The following is an 18259-nucleotide window of genomic DNA, read 5'->3' on the forward strand; positions in this document are numbered from 1 at the left end:
ATTTTGTCTTCTGCATAAGAAAGGAGGGGTGGTCTTAGAAATTTGTTTAGATATTGTCCAATTCTGCAGTCATAGTTCTACACTTTTAAAGAAGCAGCCCCATTTCCAAATTCTTTGGCCAGATTCAATCATTAACACCAAGCCTAAGAGAAATTTAAAAAATAAAGATGTCTCATTTGGAAAGTAAGTTAATCATATTAAAAGTAATAAAATTCGGGTACCCGAGTGGTTCAGTGGTTGAGCGTCTGCCTTTGGCTCAGGTCGTGATCACCGGGTCTTGGGATCGAGTACCACATCAGGCTCCCTGTGAGGGGCTTGCTTCTGCCTCTGCCTATGTCTCTGCCTCACTCTCTCTGTCTCTCATAAATCAATCAATCAATCAATCAATCAATCAAATCTTTTTAAAAAGTCATAAAATTAGGGGCACGTGGCTGGTTCAGTAGGTGGAGCACATGATTCTTGATTTCAGGGGTGTAAGTTCAAGACCCATGCTGTGTGTGGAAATTACTTACAATTTTTTTTTTCAATTTTTAAAAAGTCATAAAATCGTATTCCTCAGCCTTCCAATACCTCCACCTCCAGGCATCTCTCCTAAAGAAACAAATCCATTGCCTGTTTAAGGCTAGGCATTTCTCCCGAGAGCTGGTGACATCACTCACACCAGGACACAGGATCTGTCAGCACCTCCCCTGTGGAAACTGGTCCAGGGATGCTGAATGAAAAAGCCACCAGATTCTTCCAAGTAGTTGAGCCTATCTGAGCCTCTCCTTTCCATTCAGAGAGGAGCTATGCTGAAGCAGAGACCAAGTTTTTGTAATATGAAATTTCTATCTAAAACTATAGGTCATGAGGCTGCTGAACAGAGAAGTGATATCATTCTAAGACACTTCATATATCAACACAAAATTCAACTGAAGTTTTAATAAAAACATGAAGGCCAATAAATCCACCTTATCTCTCATCCCTGTTATGTTTGGTCAACATCTCCAACTCCTTCCTTCCCTGCTGCTCTGTCTTTTCCTTGCTTCCGTTCCCACAACCACCTCCAAGATTCCCCAGCCAAACTACCCATCATACTCCATGCAATCTCCTTGAATTGTCAAGAAACTACTCCACACCCTGACCTCTTCACCGAATGTTCTCTCAACATCTTCTGTTCTTCCTACAGCTTCTGGTTCTCTGCCACAGATATCACACCAGTGAGTGATGCACACTGTCTTACTCTGGCAAGTTGGAAAAGGGGAGCCAAAATTTTTCTGAACTCCCTTCCTCCACTAGGCTGTTACTCTCCTACCCTTGTTTCAAAAATGAATCCCTACTCTGACACCTCTCCTTTTTTTTTTTTTAAGATTTTATTTATTTATTCATGAGAGACACAAAGAGAGGCAGAGAAACAGGCAAAGGGCTCCCTATGGGGAACCTGATGCGGGACTCGATCCCAGGCCTCTGGGATCACAACCCGAGCCAAAGGCAGATGCTCAGTCACTGAGCCATCCAGGGACCCCTGACACCTCTCCTTTTAATGCTCATGTTACCACCACCTCATCACTGTTTTAAAATAACCTCCACCTAAATGACAAAAAACATAAAAAATAAAAGCTCTCTTGTGTCCCACAGGACACAAATAGCACTCTACCTGTACTTTCCCTTTCATTCCTGGCACCTGTCTCTGTGAGTGAGGTAAACTTCTTCCCAAAGGAAAGAAATTTCAATAAACCTCTCTAAGGTGCGCAATGTCCTTCTCTCCTTCTACCCTCTCCAGCGACTGTATTTGATCACCACCTTTCTAGCATCTACATATTCCTTTGCTAGATCTTTCACAGAAAGACACACATGCATGCACACACACATAATATATATGTAGTTATATATGTATAACCTGTTCTCCTTTACCTCAATCTAGTAAAACCCTCTAGCTATGTAGGTAATATGCATTAAATCAGTCTCTCTTCATGACCAGGATTCTGAAAACACTGGTCTTACTGCGCCTAATTTCAGACCTATTCAATTCTCAACCCACTGCTAATTTTTACTTTACTAAAATTGTTCTGTGCTTACCAAGGGCATCTGTGTAGCCAAACCCCATGCAAAGTATTCTGTTTTATCTGCTCTGATCTCTCTGAAGCATATAATGATGGTCTGTGATGACCTCTGTTAAAATGTTCTCCTTTCTGGGAGTGCCTGGGTGGCTCAGTCAGTTGAGCGCCTGACTCTTGATTTCAGCTCAGGTCATGATCTTAGGGTCATACAGGGAGTGATCCGTATTCTGCAGGGAGTCTGCTTGAGGATTCTCTGCCTCCCTTTCCCTCTGCTCTTCCCCTTGCTTGCACACACACATTCTCTAAAATAAACCTTAAAAAACAAATATCTTCCTGGTTTCTATGCCTATCACTAAATTCATCAATTTCCTCCAACGTTTTGTTCATTCCACTTCACTATTTTCTTCCTCCATTTATACCTGTAAGATTGCTGCTTTGCAGGACTACAATTTTGGCCCTATACTCTTATTATTTGACCTTACTCTGGATGACTATTCAAGTCCAACAGTTTCACCTACATTTGATCTTGATCCCAATTATCCACATCAGGATAGACCTCAACATTAACCCCCAGTATCACACATATAATTGATTCCACTTCACTTTGCGGAACCCTCATGTCCCAAACCAAATTCATTTTCCCTTTGAACCTGTTCATGCTCCTATAAACATTTTTTAAACTGAAGTATAACATACGATGTTATATTAGTTTTAGGTGTATAAATATACTGTGAAAAGCTCACCATGATAAGTGTAGCTACCATCTGTCACCATAAAAATTATCATATTATTAACTATATTCCTTATGCTGTACTTATCCCCATGACTTATTTATTTTATAACTGGAAGTCTGTACCTCTTAATCCTCTTCACCTATTTCACCCATCCCTCTTCCCTCTCCTCTCTAGCAACTACTACTTTGTTCTTTTTACAAGACAGTTTCTTTGTTCATTTATTTGTTTTGTTTTGTAGATGCCACAAGTGAAATCATATGGTATTTGTGTTTCACTGTCTGACCTATCTCATTTAGCATAATATCCTCTATGTCTATCCATGCTGTTGAAAATGGCAATACTGCATTCTTTTAATGGCTGAGTAATATTCCATTGTATACAGACCATTTCTTTTTTTTTTCTTAAGATTTTATTTATTTATTTATTTGAGAGAGAGTGAGAGAGCAAATGAGCACAGAGAGAGAGAAGCAGATTCCCCATTGAGCAGAGAGCCTGATGTGGGGCTCAATCCCAGGACCCCAAGGATCATGACCTGAACTGAACACAGATGCTTAACCAACTAAGCCACCCACCAGGCACCCCAATACCATGACTTCTTTATCCATCCATCTATCCATCAATGGACACTTAGGTTGCTTCCTTTGCTCCTATATATATAAAAGAATTTAAGATGCCACAATCCATTTATTGTCCCACACCAGAAACACAAGTTATCCTTAACTATGTCATCTCACCATAACACGTAATCAGTCACCAGTTCCATCAAATTCTCTAACTCTAAATCCATTCTGTCCTTAATTTGTCCATATGTCTCGCTTACATTGTTAAAATAAACTCTTAATTAACCTTTTATTTTCTAACATATATTCTATGTAGTACATTTTCTACACAACTGCAGGAATACAAAATTATATATATGGCTCAATTTTAAGTATGTGAAATTCTCATACTAATTGTCTAATATTCAATTTTATTCATATTTTCTCCATTTTCCAATGTTCCACCATAATCATGCTTTTTAAAAAAATAAGATCAAAAACTACTTTATAATGTGAAAACAAAGATAAATGGTATCATACCATGCACCAGCAGTATATCTAGAAGATGATGCTCCTGTGTATGCTGAGGCCTTGGAAACAACTCGGGTCCTGGGGAGCTGGTATAAGGGTAAATCTTCTTGCTCCCTTCTTTGAGCCACAGCAGGGAGTTCAACAAGCATACCAGGACCTTGGACATCATTTGGAATCATCATGCCTAAAGAGCAAACCCAGATGATAGTGAATACAAGATGCTTCTTTCATTCATCCTTCATTTGTTCAATAGTTATGGGCATCCACCAGGCACAAGCCCTTCCAGGTAGGAATCTTATTTATACTAACCTGAATAAGTAAAATGTTTAATATGTCAGATGGTGACAAGTAGTATGGTGAAAAATGAAGCAAGGAAGGGGGATAGGGATTGCTCAGTGCAAGAGAGTTACAATTTTACATATGGCCTCATGGAAAAGATGACATTTTAGCAACATAAATATTTTATCAAAAAAAACCCCTTAATAATTGTGTTCTTAATCTCACTATACATTTTCCCTTCTCAACCTAAGTTGTCCCAAATGTAGGTAGTCCTACACTTCAGTTATTTAAAAAAAAAATTCCACAGAATAAAAATAACCAAATAAAAACACATTTAAAAATTTTTTTAATTTAATTTCTGTATAGTTAACATACAGTGTTACATTAGACTCAGGCATACAATATAGTGATTAGACAACTCCATACATCACCCAGGGCTTATCATGTTAAGAAAACACATTTTTAAGGGAGCTTTGTATAAAAAAAAAAAAAATTTTAAAAAAAGGGAGCTGTGTTTACAAATGTCAGAAGTCATTTACATTTGTTACCTCATTTAATTCTCATATCAAACTATGAGTTAGAAAAGATACCAGCAACTTTTCTATAGATAGAGAAACTCAGGCTAAGTAATTTTGCCAACTGGAATGTGCAAATTTACCTGACTTGCCATCAGTGTCATTTCCCCATTTACTGAAAAAAGGACTAGGGCAGAGTTAGTTGTGCATCGAGTCCTATAGCACATAGAGACCTGCACCCATATTGGCATGGGTCCATTCATCACCCTTAGGATACACCCCAGTAATCTACTGTAATCTAATCTATTCTCAGCCAACCTTTATTTTTTTAAAAAGATTTTATTTATTTATTCATGAGAATACAGAGAGGAGAGTGAGAGAGAGGCAGAGACACAGGCAGAGGGAGAAGCAGGCTCCATGCAGGTAGCCGACGCGGGACTCGATCCCCGGTCTCCAGAATCATGCCCCAGGCCGAAGGTGGCGCTAAACCGCTGAGCAACAGGGGCTGCCCCAGCCAACCTTTCTTTAGCATATTATTCAAATATGATGAATTGCCCTTACATGCCTTCCTTAAATCCATACATTCATAGTATTTCTTGGAGCTCTGGTTTCTCAGAAAATCAGAAATGATTTTTAAGAGCTAAAGATATTGTCCTAGAATTTTTCCTATAAGCATCACCCAAACTCTTTCCATTTCTTCATAATGAACAAATATCCTAGTAAATTCACTACTACTCCTTTTAACTTGCCTAGAAACCTGGGAATCAGAATCTAATCAGTTGGTAATGCAACAGACTCTGAAGAGCAGGTGAAAGTAACTGTAAGGCTTAGGTGGTGTTACAGGAAGTCTCAGAGCCTGTCCCTCATCCCCGTGTACCCTTGACTCCTGTCCACTGGGGCCTATACTCCTGCAAAGCACTCTATTCCATATCCTCGCCTCAAAGTTGTAGCTTTGCCTAGGTCTGCCTCCTTCCTACTGAGGATATACCAGGGGTGGGACTCGATTCTGGTCAGAATGGCTAAACACCCGTGTCAGGAAGAGGGAACCGGCTCTATTTGCGGAGCAGTTTCCCAGCTACAGATGCTGGTAAAAGCAGACCTCTAAATTACGGCATTGGGTTTCACAGGCTGCCGTGGTCTGTTTCAAACTTTTCATTGTTCCACAACGAGGCTGCCCGTGCCCTCCGCTCCATTCCTCCTCCAAGGACCCCTGGGGCTGGTGCTCAGGTACACATTTCTGTCACAGTGCTTAACACATGCCTTACAGAGCTGTTCACCAAGTGCACTGCAATACCCAGAAGCCATAAAACAAATAGAGTCCTTGAGGGCCTACACAGGTGTTAGGTAAGGGCCGTAACAGAAGCACAAAGGTTAGAAAAACAAAGTTAAAAAAAAAAAAAAAAGGTCGTGGACAAATGGAGGTTAATGTTTACAGCAGAGGAATGGAGGAAATTTTCAAAAGGTTTATACTTGGTGAGGTGCAAGCACATTATGGTCAACAGAATAAAGGCAAGAAGAATGCAAGTAGAGAGGAGGGTGGGCTGTTATATAACTTGGCCATAGGGCGGGGGGTGGGGGTAGGGGGGGTGAGTGTAGGGAGCGGGGAAGCCTTGGGATTGCAATGCTGTTGAATAACCACACATAAGTAGCATTTCCCTTTCTCATTCAACAAATATTTCTTGAGCACCTACCATGGTAACACAATCAGATACAAGCCTCACCCTCTAGAAGCCTAGTTTATAGTAAGAGCTAGGCATACAAATGAGTATGTGTGCCTGACTTTTGGGTGCGACAACAGATTGATCCAAGCTTCCCTGAGGCACCATCTAGGCAGGGGCAGTCAAAGATTAGGAAATAGAACTACTTTCTGTCTGAAACTTTCTGAAAACTTGTACACTAAATGAATTTTTTTTTTCACTAAATGAATTATTGATTGGAATTTATCTTGTATGCTTTTCCTTATTAATTATCCTAATTTATGGGCTGGTTTCATAGCTCATGAAGAATAGAGGCTCAAAGAGGATACATAATGTTGAATTGAGTGAGTATAGGGTTAAGAATAGCACTTTACACATAAGGTTCTTAAAAATAATTTTTAAACTAATTGTTTGGAAAAAGAAATTTCATTGTTCAGAGATAAATCTAAAATTGTCTGTTACTAATAAAGTGATCAAAGAGTCACAGATTTAAAAGAGGGCTCAGAGTACACTTAGCTCAAACCTTTCATTTTATAATTCAGGAAACAGAGAGGTTTGGAGAAGCCTGAGGGATTGCCTGGTGTACCTGCTTAGTACAGAGACCTGGGACTGAAACCATCAGCTGTTTGCTGGACAAGATCTCAAGAGCAAAATCAAATTTTGAGTAGAATTAATTCAATATATATGCTGCTGAAATCTGTATCGACTCTGTATTAATAATTTCTTAGCCTACCCACAGTTAGCATTAACCCAAATAGTCATCCCTGCCGCACAGCATTCTAGAGGCTTTCAAACAATTTTCCTAAAAGCATGTGGCTATGAATGCTTTTCTAGTGAGGGCAGACCTAAGATATATAAGTCTAACTGTATTCCTGAAACTAGAATCTCTAAAAATTGAATTCCCAGGGCTTTGCAAAGTATTAGATTAAGGCAGTGTAGTGGGCACATTGGGGACCTCTCTAAAGATAGACCCAAGCCACAAAACCTATGAATGTAACCTTATTTGGGAAAAAAAAAAAAAAATCTTTGCAGATATAAGTAAGTATCGTGAGATGAGACCATCCTGGATTACCCAAGTGGGCCCTAAATCCAATGACAGATGTCCTTATAAGAGACAATGAAGAAAAGACACAGGGAAAAGAAAAGAGAGGGCTGCCATAGGAAGACAGAGGCACATATGACAGTGATGCAGCCATGAGCTGCCAGAAGCCAGAGGAGGAAAAACAAAACAAAACAAAACAAAACAGATTTTCCCCTAACAGCTTCAGAGGGAGCACAGCACCTTGATTTAGGACTTCGGGTCTTGAGAACCGTGAGAGAAATAGTTTCTGTTGTTTTAACCCACCAAGTTCGTGACAACTTGTTACAGCCGCCCTAAGAAACTTATATAGGCAGCAGAAGTCAGAGGAAATAACTTGGAATCACTTAGATAATACAGAGTAGAGCTCAAGAGGGACTACCTTCTCTGTCTTCTTCCCAACTCCACAGCTCCTCCCCACAAACACCCACCCCGTCCAACCAGTCTGTCCTTTCAATCCTGACAGTATAGAGCAGGAAGCAATTCTCTGCAATTTTGCTCCCTGGGTACATCTGGCAATGTCCGGAGACATTTGATTTTGATCATGACTGGGAATGTGAGTACCACTGGCATCAGGGTTAGAAAGCAGGGAAGCTGCTAAACATTCTACGATATACAGGTCAGGTCTCCAAAGCGAAGAATTACTTGGTCCAAAATAGTAATGGCATTGCTATAAAGTATCAACGGCAATCAAACAGATATGGCTATTAATTCAATTATTATTTCATTTGTGCCATAAATCTTCTCCAAGTACTTAGTTAGAGGACTATAGAGATGTACTAAATTTTTCAAAACTAGTATAATGGGACACTTAGTAAGGGGGAAAAGTCCCATTTTTATCCTAGTCACAACTGGTTATGTATCATGAAACACAGGATAAACTCATCTAATCTTAGATATTCAAAATAAACTATCCATGCTGTGTTTTGACTCACAAGGATTTGACAATTGTTATCATCTCATAGATGATTTCAATCTTTTATGTTTGTTCTTCTGAGAGAGTAAGCAAGAGGGGATGGGAGGGGGGCAGAAGGTGAGTGAGAGATTGAGAATCTTAAGCAGGCTACACACTCAGCGCAGAGCCCGATGCCAGGCTTGATCTCATGATCCTGACCATCATGGCCTGAGCCAAAATCAGGAGTCAGATGCTTAACCAACTGAGCCCCTCAGGTGCTCCCAAATGACTTCGATCTTTAGCAAGTATTCCATTCTTAAGATATTATTCAACAGAATGAATTCATAGAAACTATTACATAACCTTCCACAGTACACTGACTCCTACAGAGTCATGAGAAGGGCCCAAAGAGAAAGACTGGGGCATACAACATGAGAAGTGCCCAAAGAGAAAGATTTTTCCTATAAGCAGAGTCATAACACGTGAAGGACAGCATAAATCCTGAACAATGGCTCTATAAATCCCAGTGCTATGAAAGAACTTAACTGTCTCACCTAGGGATCTTAATAATCTAACAACCTTCAATATTTCAGTATTGGATAAAGAAAAATTATTTTTCAAAGTCAAGTTTTCAAAATTATATAAGAATCAATATTGGGGGTAGGCAAGGAGAGGCATTATACTTTTAGGATTCTTTAATGGAAACTAAGTTATTAATGTACCAAAATTGACCATAATATATGGCTATAAAAATGTTCATAAATGTTTAAAATATGCCTCTCTTTATTAATATTTAACAACCCCATTCAATGAGCTAACAGTATCACTTAATGGCATCAGAGATTTTAATATATATTAGCAGAGACTTATTTCAGTTTTAACATATAAGGTACTAGTTTTAGTTTTAATCCATACTGCTCATAAAAAGCAAAATCAAGCACTGAAAATACAGCCCTCTCAGGAAATAGAATCTGAAAGTTCTTTATTGACATATAAGCCACATTTATTCTAGATTTACTGAAGCAGATTAATAAACAGATTTAAATTTGCATCATAATGAATAAAAATATGACAGTAAGAGTTATAGTATATAAAAATAAAACTGAAAGATTGCAAAATAATGTAATTTGTGCTTATGAGAAACAAAAACCACAAACCTAAATCCAGACTGCTTTTTGTTAATGAATTAAGATTTTCCAGATCATCAAATCTGCCTTGTTGACTGTTTCCTTCAGATGAGGATATGGAGGGTAGGGAATCGATGCCAAAATTTTCTTTTATCTTGAGAGGAAGAAAGACAGAAATGCATTAGTACTTTGTGATAAAGTGAGGAACATTGTAATGTTGTTCAAACCAGATAACAATGACAGCAGAAAACTGCCCTGAAATCAGGCCTTCTCAGTAACGGTTTATACTGTTATAACAAATAACAAATGCTGGTAACTTAATATCTGCAAGGCTACAAGCTAATAAAATCTGGTTTGGTTTTGTTTGCAAACACTGAATTTTTTAACAAAAAATTTGTTTGATAAACATTAATAAGTAGATTTAAGTAAATGATCACAAAGGTATAATAATAAAGATCTATCCAATCAAGCAAAGTCAATGGCTGATACATAATAACTCATGGATCACATTGGATCACAATCTCAGTAGCTTCACTGACAATCTCAAAACACCTGGTGGATTTTCACAGCTATAAGTTCTTGCTTCACCCTCCCTACCACTTTTATCTACCTGGTGAACACCAGTTACCCACACTTAAAACCTACAGCTAAGCACAATCAACGATTTTTGCATTTTCTGCTTGCCTTCCTTTGATAACTGTCTTTATGGTTTCTGAAAGTTATAATCTCCAGACATACAATCTTCACTAAAATATTTTATTATGATATTTTACAAACTTTTATAAGCATAAAATTAAATGGCAACATCAGGGCCACTAGAGGGATATATTTCAATTCATTTAAGATGAATAATACTGTTATTCTCTACTGTTGGAAATTTAGATCATTCAAAACAAAGAAGGTGATGACATCTTTTACATGGTCCATTGTTTTCATTAACATTATATTGGTCAGACTTCAATGGTAAGAGAAGGATGTCTCATAAGCTGATGTGCCAAATACTGCTAGCTTTTTCTATAGATTATGAATATAGCTAAGTATAGAACTCTATCAGATATCTAATGGTGCCTACAGAACACAGAATTCAACTCAAATATTAAATTGGGGTGAGAAAGGAGATACAACTACCTAGCTGCCTAGAATAAAATAATTTCTTAGAGAAGGGAGTGAAGGAAGAGTACTTAGTACTTAGTACTTGCCAGAAGAAATTTTAAACAATTTTGGACTTAAAAAAATGTTAATGGCAATTATGTAACTGAGGAAAAGAGAATTGGTATCTGAATCTGAATTTCAATACAAAGGATTAGCTCTTTAGGAAAATGAGTTTTTCTAAATAGAGAAGAAAATAAGTGTTTTATTTAATTAGTGTTAAATAAATAATCCTCAGGTAAGACTCAGATCTTTTGAAAAGAGGCAAAAAAAACTTGTACACTTCTCCAGAGAATATATGAAGATGTTTGATGAGCACATGAAAAGTAACTCAACCTTTCCTAATAGTAATAATTCAGAAAATGCAAATTAAGACTGCAATAAGATACTATTTTGCACTTATTTAAAAAACAAAATACGAAACAAGTATTGCCAGGCATGTGGAAAAATTGGAAAATTGGTGCATTACTGGTGGGAATACAAAATGATGCAGCTACTGTGGAAAATAGGATGGGGGTTCCCCAAAATATTAAAACAATGATTTGAACAGATACTTTATATCAGTGTTTACAACAGCATTATTCACAGTAGCCAAAGGTAGAAACAATCCAGGTGTTCATCAGCTGATGAATGGGTAAACAAACTGTGGTATATAATAGAATATTATTCAGCCTTATAAAGGGACAAAATTAGGCACCTGGGAGGCTCAGTGGTTGAGCGTCTGCCTTTGGCTCAGGTCATGATCCCAGGGTTCTGGAATCAAGTCCCACATCAGGCTTCCCACAGGGAGCCTGCCTCTCCCTCTGCCTATGTCTCTGCCTCTTTCTGTGTGTCTCTCATGAATAAATAAATAAAATCTTTTAAAAAATAAAAATAAAAATAAGATAAAGGGGAAAATCCCAACACAGGCTACAATGTGGATGAACCTTGAAGGCATCATGCTAAATGAAATAAGCCTCATACAAAAGGACAAATAATGTATGATTCCACTTACATGAGGTGCCTAAAGTAGTCAAATTCTTAGAGAAAGAAAGTGGAACTGTGGTTGTTTGCCAGGGGATGAGAGAAGGGGGAGAATGGATAGTTACTGTTTAATGGGTATAGACTTTCAATCTGGAAAGATGAAAAAGTTTTGGAGATGGATGATAATAATGGTTGTATAATAATGCAAGTGATTTAATGCTACTGGAACCGTAAACCAAGAAATCGTTAAAATGGTAAATTTAATGTACAGTAGCCCCTCCTTATCTGTGAGGGATACATCCCAAGACTCCCAGTAGATGCCTGAAACCAAGGATAGTCTCAAACCCTGTATGTACTATTTTTTCCTATACATACCTATGATAAAGTTATAAATTAAGCACAGTAAAAGATTACAATGATAACTAATAATAAAATAGAACAATAATAACATATTATAATAAGAGTTAGGTAAATGTGATCTCTTTCTCTCTTGAAATATCTCATTGTACTGTACTCACCCTTCTTTTTATGATGATGATGTGAGATGATAAAATGCCTAAGTGATAAGACATAGTGATGTGAATGATGCAGGCATGTGTTAGCTTCTGGCAATATGTCAGGAGGAGGATCATTTGCTTCCAGACCTCAGTTGACTACAGATAATTGAAACTGGTAAAGTCAAACCATAGATGGGCCATGGGGGGTGGGGGGTGGGAGGGGCTACTGCAATGTGTATTTTACTACAACTAAAATAAAGAACCAGATCTATAAATCTTGATAGTTTTGTCCTTCAATTAAAATAGAGTAAGAGAGTAGCAGACAATGGTAAAGTAGTCAGGAACTATTTGCGCTCCACAAATACAGCTATATCTGTAGTCCAAAATGGATATTATAATGAAGACAGAAGTGATAATGTTACTCTACCCTCTGGAGGGCACTCTCTAAAGGAGTATTGAGAATTACATATTTGTATGGTATTCAAATGTTTTAAAAATCTACCCAAGGCTTGTAATATTAGATAACAAATTTTCATCACATGAGTTCATTTCTGAGGAAGCAAAAAAAAGATTCAAGCCCATCCTGATCTTACGTGTGTAACTGTTACAGAGAATCAGACCATTCTATCAAAAATATGCCACTTTGGAATAAGGATTATCCTGAGAGGGAGACAAATGAGAAATAGTATGTACAGAAAAGCTATCTTCCCCTGACTGTTAATCACCAGAAATGACTCTAAGTTTTCTTCAGCTCAGAGACGGCAGCAAGAGGAACATACATAACAAATCTTATTAAAACAACCATTATCTTCCATCAATTTTCCCCTTATATTTACCTTCCTACAGCTCTGATCCTAAAGTCTAAGCCCCTTTTTCCTTGTCTGGTCACTTCTCTATAAGTTTACTCTTCTTTGTTAAGATGCTATGTGAGCCCAAGTTCTAACTACCCCTTTGAGTCAGTCATCAATGAGTTTCTCTTGCAAAAGTGCATGCCACACTTGTTAATAAATTGTTTTTCTTTTGTTAATCTTTCATCAGCTGAATTTCCAAGGCCCCAGCCAGAGAACCAATGGGGGTAAAAGAAAAAATTTTCCTCCTTTATACTGTGTGGAGTTCAGGAAGAAAGGAAAATAATTAATGCCCCAAACAAGAACTTATAATTATTTAAATAGAATAAAATATTCTGCAGACAAGACACATGAAAGCTAAAACTATTTTAAGACAGAGTGTGTAAGTGCCTGGGTAGCTCAGTCAGTTAAGTGTCTGCCTTAGGCTTAGGACATGATCCCAGGGTCCTGGGATTGAGTCCCTTGTTGGGCCCCTGCTCAGGGGGGGGAGACTGCTTCTCCTTCAGCCTGCCACTCCCCTTGCTTGTGCACACTCTTGCTGTCAAATAAATAAAATCTTTAAAAAAAAAAAAAAGGAGAGAGAGTGTGTGTGCAATTGGGGGGTGGGGCGCAGAGGGAGAGAGAAAGCATCCCAACTAGGCTCCACACCCAGCACAGAGTCTGACATGGAGCCCCATGTGAGGCTCGATCTCACAATCCTGAGATCATGACCTGAGCTAAAACCAAGAGCTGGACGTTTAACTGACTAAACCACCCAAGTGCCCATGGGACTGAAACAATTTTAATCAGTGCCCTTTTAGGGAGCTTACAAAGGTAACTGCACAGAATTAGTAATGGAAAATATGAAGGAAGCAAGGAAATTTAACAGACTTAGTAATTAGGATGCATGTCTTTCAAATTGTGAGCACTGAATGTTGTTATAAACAAGCTTTTTAAATAGCACTCTAACAAACAACAGAGTAAGTAGTTCTATTGTGAAGATTATCACTATGTGCTTACAAAGGGAATTCTTGTAAAGTCTATTGTTATGCAAATGAGTACTCAAGATCAGGATAAAATTCTGATATTATGGATTCAAAAATTACTGTATCTCAAACAATTTTGATGAAAATTAAGATGGTATATTCGGAAAGCTTTGTTAAATGACCAAAAGGTGATTCTAGTGATAATGTATTTATGGACACAGATATGTGTTGAAAGAATCTGAATAAATTTAAGTCATTAAATGTGGGAATAGGCAAAAAAATTTAACATTTGACAGTTTTAAAAATATGAATGTGTAAATTTATAAAGTAAATACTGTGAACATACCTTTAATGACTTCATCTGGAACCCTAAAAGTTTATGTATTAAAATGGGCCTCTATTTCAGGTTGCTTTATATTTGGAAAAATAGAAAATTTTCTTTTTATATAAGAAAGCTATAACAAGTGAGTATTTATGAATATTCACTAATCTGTAGTTAGAATTTGCTCCAATAACTAATATTCTGTTTGGGTTCACGTGCTTACAGATACAGGAATGGGACTGGGCAAGGAAAGAAAGCATCAATGGCAACATATCAGGTGATTCTTTGTTACCTCTTCCCACACCCAGGCATTATTCACATAATCCCAGAACATCTGTTCTCTGGTAGACTGCCCAGAGTCTGCTAATCCTCTTGTGTTCCATAAATACAGCTAGTACAGCCTCTTGCACAGCAGAATGACCCACAGCATTTGCAAAAGGGGAAAAAGGTCTGACAGAGGAGAGCAAAGAAACCAGCCCTGCGGGCCCGGGAGAGAGTAAAGAAAAGCACTCTCCTCAGAGCACTGCAGGAAAGTTGCTCACTTCTGTGAGGGGAGTATTGTGCTGGACCTAAACATACCGTTAAGTGGCCTTTTAAAAATATCCCTCGAGGTGCTTCAGTGACTCAATCTTTAAACGTGTCCGACTCTTGATTTCTGTTCAGGTCAGGATCTCAGGATCGTGAGATGGAGCCCCATGTGGTGCTCAGCACTGCTTAAGATTCTCTCTCTCCTTCTCCCTCTGCCCCATCCTCCCCTCTCTCCCTCTCTTAAAAAAGAAACATCCCTAACATACTAAATTTCTTTTCATTCACTAGAAGTTAATCTGGGACATGAAATGAACAAACAAAACTAAAACACTAAAAAATGTCCCTGATGAAGGATTCCAATCAGTAGCTAGTTAACTGTAATTTTATACAGTTTATTGGTGATCTAAGAGAAGGGCAAACCTACTGAAATATAATGCTTTCCTGCCAAGTTGAAAATAGGCAGTATCACAAACATAAAGATAATTTTTAAGAATTCAGGGTCCTTTGATTTAGTATCATATATAACACAGAGAATAGTAGGGATAAGCAAGACATAAACAACGTATCTTGAGTCAATTTTGCCTTGATTTTCCCTGATAAATACAAATACACAATGTGAGAAATATAGAGGTGTGTGTCTCTGAGGGAATAAAAAAATCACAAATGGCAAAAGAACTTTTCTTTGAAATGGACAATCTGGAGAAACAGATCACTAAAAAACAAGGCTAGAAACCACTACAAAAGGCAACTGCAGCTTACTGACTCTAAAAGTTGTATAAGAAAAGATTAATTTATACTTACAGCATTACACCGTATGGTACAACTCAGAAAAATGATTAATTACAAAAATTACATTTTCCATTACATTTTGGTTTTTTGAAAGTTACAGGACTTAGGAAGAGGGAAGAGGGAGGAAGGGGAAAAGAAGGGGTAGGGATATGGACGATCTGTTCTGATCCCTTACCATGTTTTCAGTGCTATAGCCATATTGCTGTGTCTCCTGGGAATACATATTCATCATGGATCTTGCTTCTTGAAGCTCAGGTGGTTCACTGTCATGTAACCACTGTGTGCCAAAGTGAAGTTCCTTTACAGAGGAAACAGGAGCAGCCTCTTGAAGGTGTGACGAGGGATACAAGTCCATCGACTGAAAGTGATCTTGATATAGGTCACATTCTTCATCAACAAGCATCTCTCTCTCTTCCCCCATCTCCTGCAATCTAGGAGGTAGAAATTCTTGCATCTCCCAGGCCTCCTTGCTGTTGTCTATCTCTTTTTGTTGGGACTGGAAAGCCTTTCCCAGATCCAGGAATGGCTCATCTACAAGTTCCTCTTTATAATAGGGTTCATCTCTAAATCCCTGTAAATAAAAGTTGCAAAAACAATTTTAACTCCACCTGCCTTAGAGTAGCACTCTACACATTAACTGGAAAAGTTAACCCCTGACATAACCGCAATGACTACATTCTATGCCTAGGCACAGTTAACTCCAACAGCTCTCCATTACAAAGGAGGAGAAATAAAAGCTCACTCTCCCTCAACCCTCAAAGCAAAGAAAGGGACAAACAGTAAGTAGCAGAAATCTGCCCTTGGCAAGGTGAATAATTATTCCAAAAGGTGTGTTATACATTAACCACCTGAAAATTCTCAATCAAAAATAGGAATTTTGTCAAACTGCTACACTGAACATCGAACTCATGCATCTCATACAGAAGTAGTACATAAATATAGACACACATCATACTATTTTCTAAGAAAACAAAGATGTAAATAGTATGGATTTTCAAGCTTATGTAACTCAAAAGAAATTATGACTATTGAAATGATCAAAATGCATTCTCTATAAAGGATATGGGATGTCTCAACTACTTTGAGTATGACTATCTTATAATATGCCTGTAACAGAAATGTATTCTTTCCATCTGTACTGAAATTACATAGTAAAAAGGAATGAATATAGTATGCTTTTTAATTAATTTATATTTCACTAATTAGAAGTACATACAACTGAAAATAGTCATACATGTGCAGAAATTTTGCCGAGTGCTTAGGTAACACCTGAGGATTATATGGATTTCCTGAGCCTCTAACCTAACCCTGGAGATCCTCAGAATGCTGAGCACAACAAGGCCCAATGCCACTGAGAGATCAGTGACATTTCTTATTTGAAGACCTACTCATTAAATATTACCAAATGTGGGACACCTGGGTGGCTCAGTGGTTAAGCGTCTGTCTGCCTTTCGCTCAGGTCATGATCCCAAGGTACTGGGATCAAGTCCCACATCAGGCTCCTCGCAGGCAGCCTGCTTCTCCCTCTGCCTGTGTCTCTGTGCCTCTCTCTCTCTCTCTGTCTCATGAATAAGTAAATAAAATCTTAATAAATTAATAAATATTACCACATGTAAATTCATGAAATGAATCTATTACTTTTCCATCTTTAAATTATTATAGTGCATCAAATACTGCAAGCTAGTTCATTTTTTTAAAAGGTGTGTTTACGGAGTATATTTGAAGATGTCATACACTTATGAAATTTTAACAAAAACTGTCTACACCAAAAAAAACTCCCCACAATGTATAGTATAGAAAGAAGTATCAGTATCAGTGTTGTCAATAAATTATGCAAAGAATATCACCAGATAGTTATTATCAAGTAAAGTAGTACCATACTCTATTTTCAAGGAGCAAAAAAAGCACAATTCATTTTAATAAAAAAAGAAAAGCTTCAAAATATACTTTCTAAAATTAAAGCATAAAGAAGAGTTTTGACTAAATAACTCTTTTCTTTAGAACATATTCAGCAAGAAGTCCTTTAGTATAGCTCTGTTTTCTACAGGATTTTAAATGCATGTCTATTTTTGAACATTGTGTTCTACCCTCAAAATTTTAAGAGTGTATTAGTGGTATAAAATAAGGTTTGTTTGTGCTTTGAAAATGCCTTATATCTGGCCTATGTTATTTATGAAGCCAATGTGACACAATGGGGAAAAAAGTTCATTAAAAAAAAATAATAAAAGAGGAGTATAATTTAATTTGTGTCTCTTTAGCCAAGATTGGGAACAAGCTTTTGTCTTCTTTATAGAAACACTAGCTCATGGCAAACCATTCAAATAGGAAATCAGTTTACTACATACCTTGGGTGCTTCAAGTATTAAAGATGAATTTATATCATGAATTGTTTCTGAAAGTTCAGTCTCGTCTTCATTATTGTTTGAATGTAAAATATAATGACTTTCCTCCTCTTTATCATTATCCTGAAAACAGAAACAATTTTTATTGTTTAGCAAAATTGAAGACGTTTTTTGTCAACCATGAGGCTATTTTTATTAAAATAACTGACATATAACATTATACGTATTAGTTATGTGTACAAAATAATTAGATGTTATGTATATATTACAAAATTATCACATAAGGGGCACCTTGGTTGCTCAGTCGGTTAAACATCTGCCTTCAACTCAGGTCATGATCTCAGAGTCTTGGAATTGAGCCCCATGTCAGGCTCCCTGCTTAGTGGGGAGTCTGCTTCTCCATCTCCCTCTGCCCCTCCCCT

General features: G+C 37.5%; 1 protein-coding gene across 6 annotated transcripts in view; it reads right to left on the reverse strand.

The window, feature by feature from the left end:
• PATJ (PATJ crumbs cell polarity complex component) overlaps positions 1–18259 on the reverse strand; it is a 356206-nt gene that overhangs the window by 229722 nt on the left and 108225 nt on the right. For all 6 annotated transcript variants that reach the window (XM_038537344.1, XM_038537342.1, XM_038537341.1 and 3 more), the window contains exons 19-22: positions 17841–17960; positions 15671–16066; positions 9465–9588; positions 3853–4027 (exon numbers count right to left, since the gene is read on the reverse strand). In XM_038537344.1, coding sequence (XP_038393272.1) covers positions 3853–4027; positions 9465–9588; positions 15671–16066; positions 17841–17960 — 815 coding nt within the window. The remainder of the gene's footprint in view (positions 1–3852; positions 4028–9464; positions 9589–15670; positions 16067–17840; positions 17961–18259) is intronic.

This window comes from Canis lupus, chromosome 5 (assembly GCF_011100685.1).
Source record: "Canis lupus familiaris isolate Mischka breed German Shepherd chromosome 5, alternate assembly UU_Cfam_GSD_1.0, whole genome shotgun sequence".
NCBI classification, from domain to species: Eukaryota; Metazoa; Chordata; class Mammalia; order Carnivora; family Canidae; genus Canis; species Canis lupus.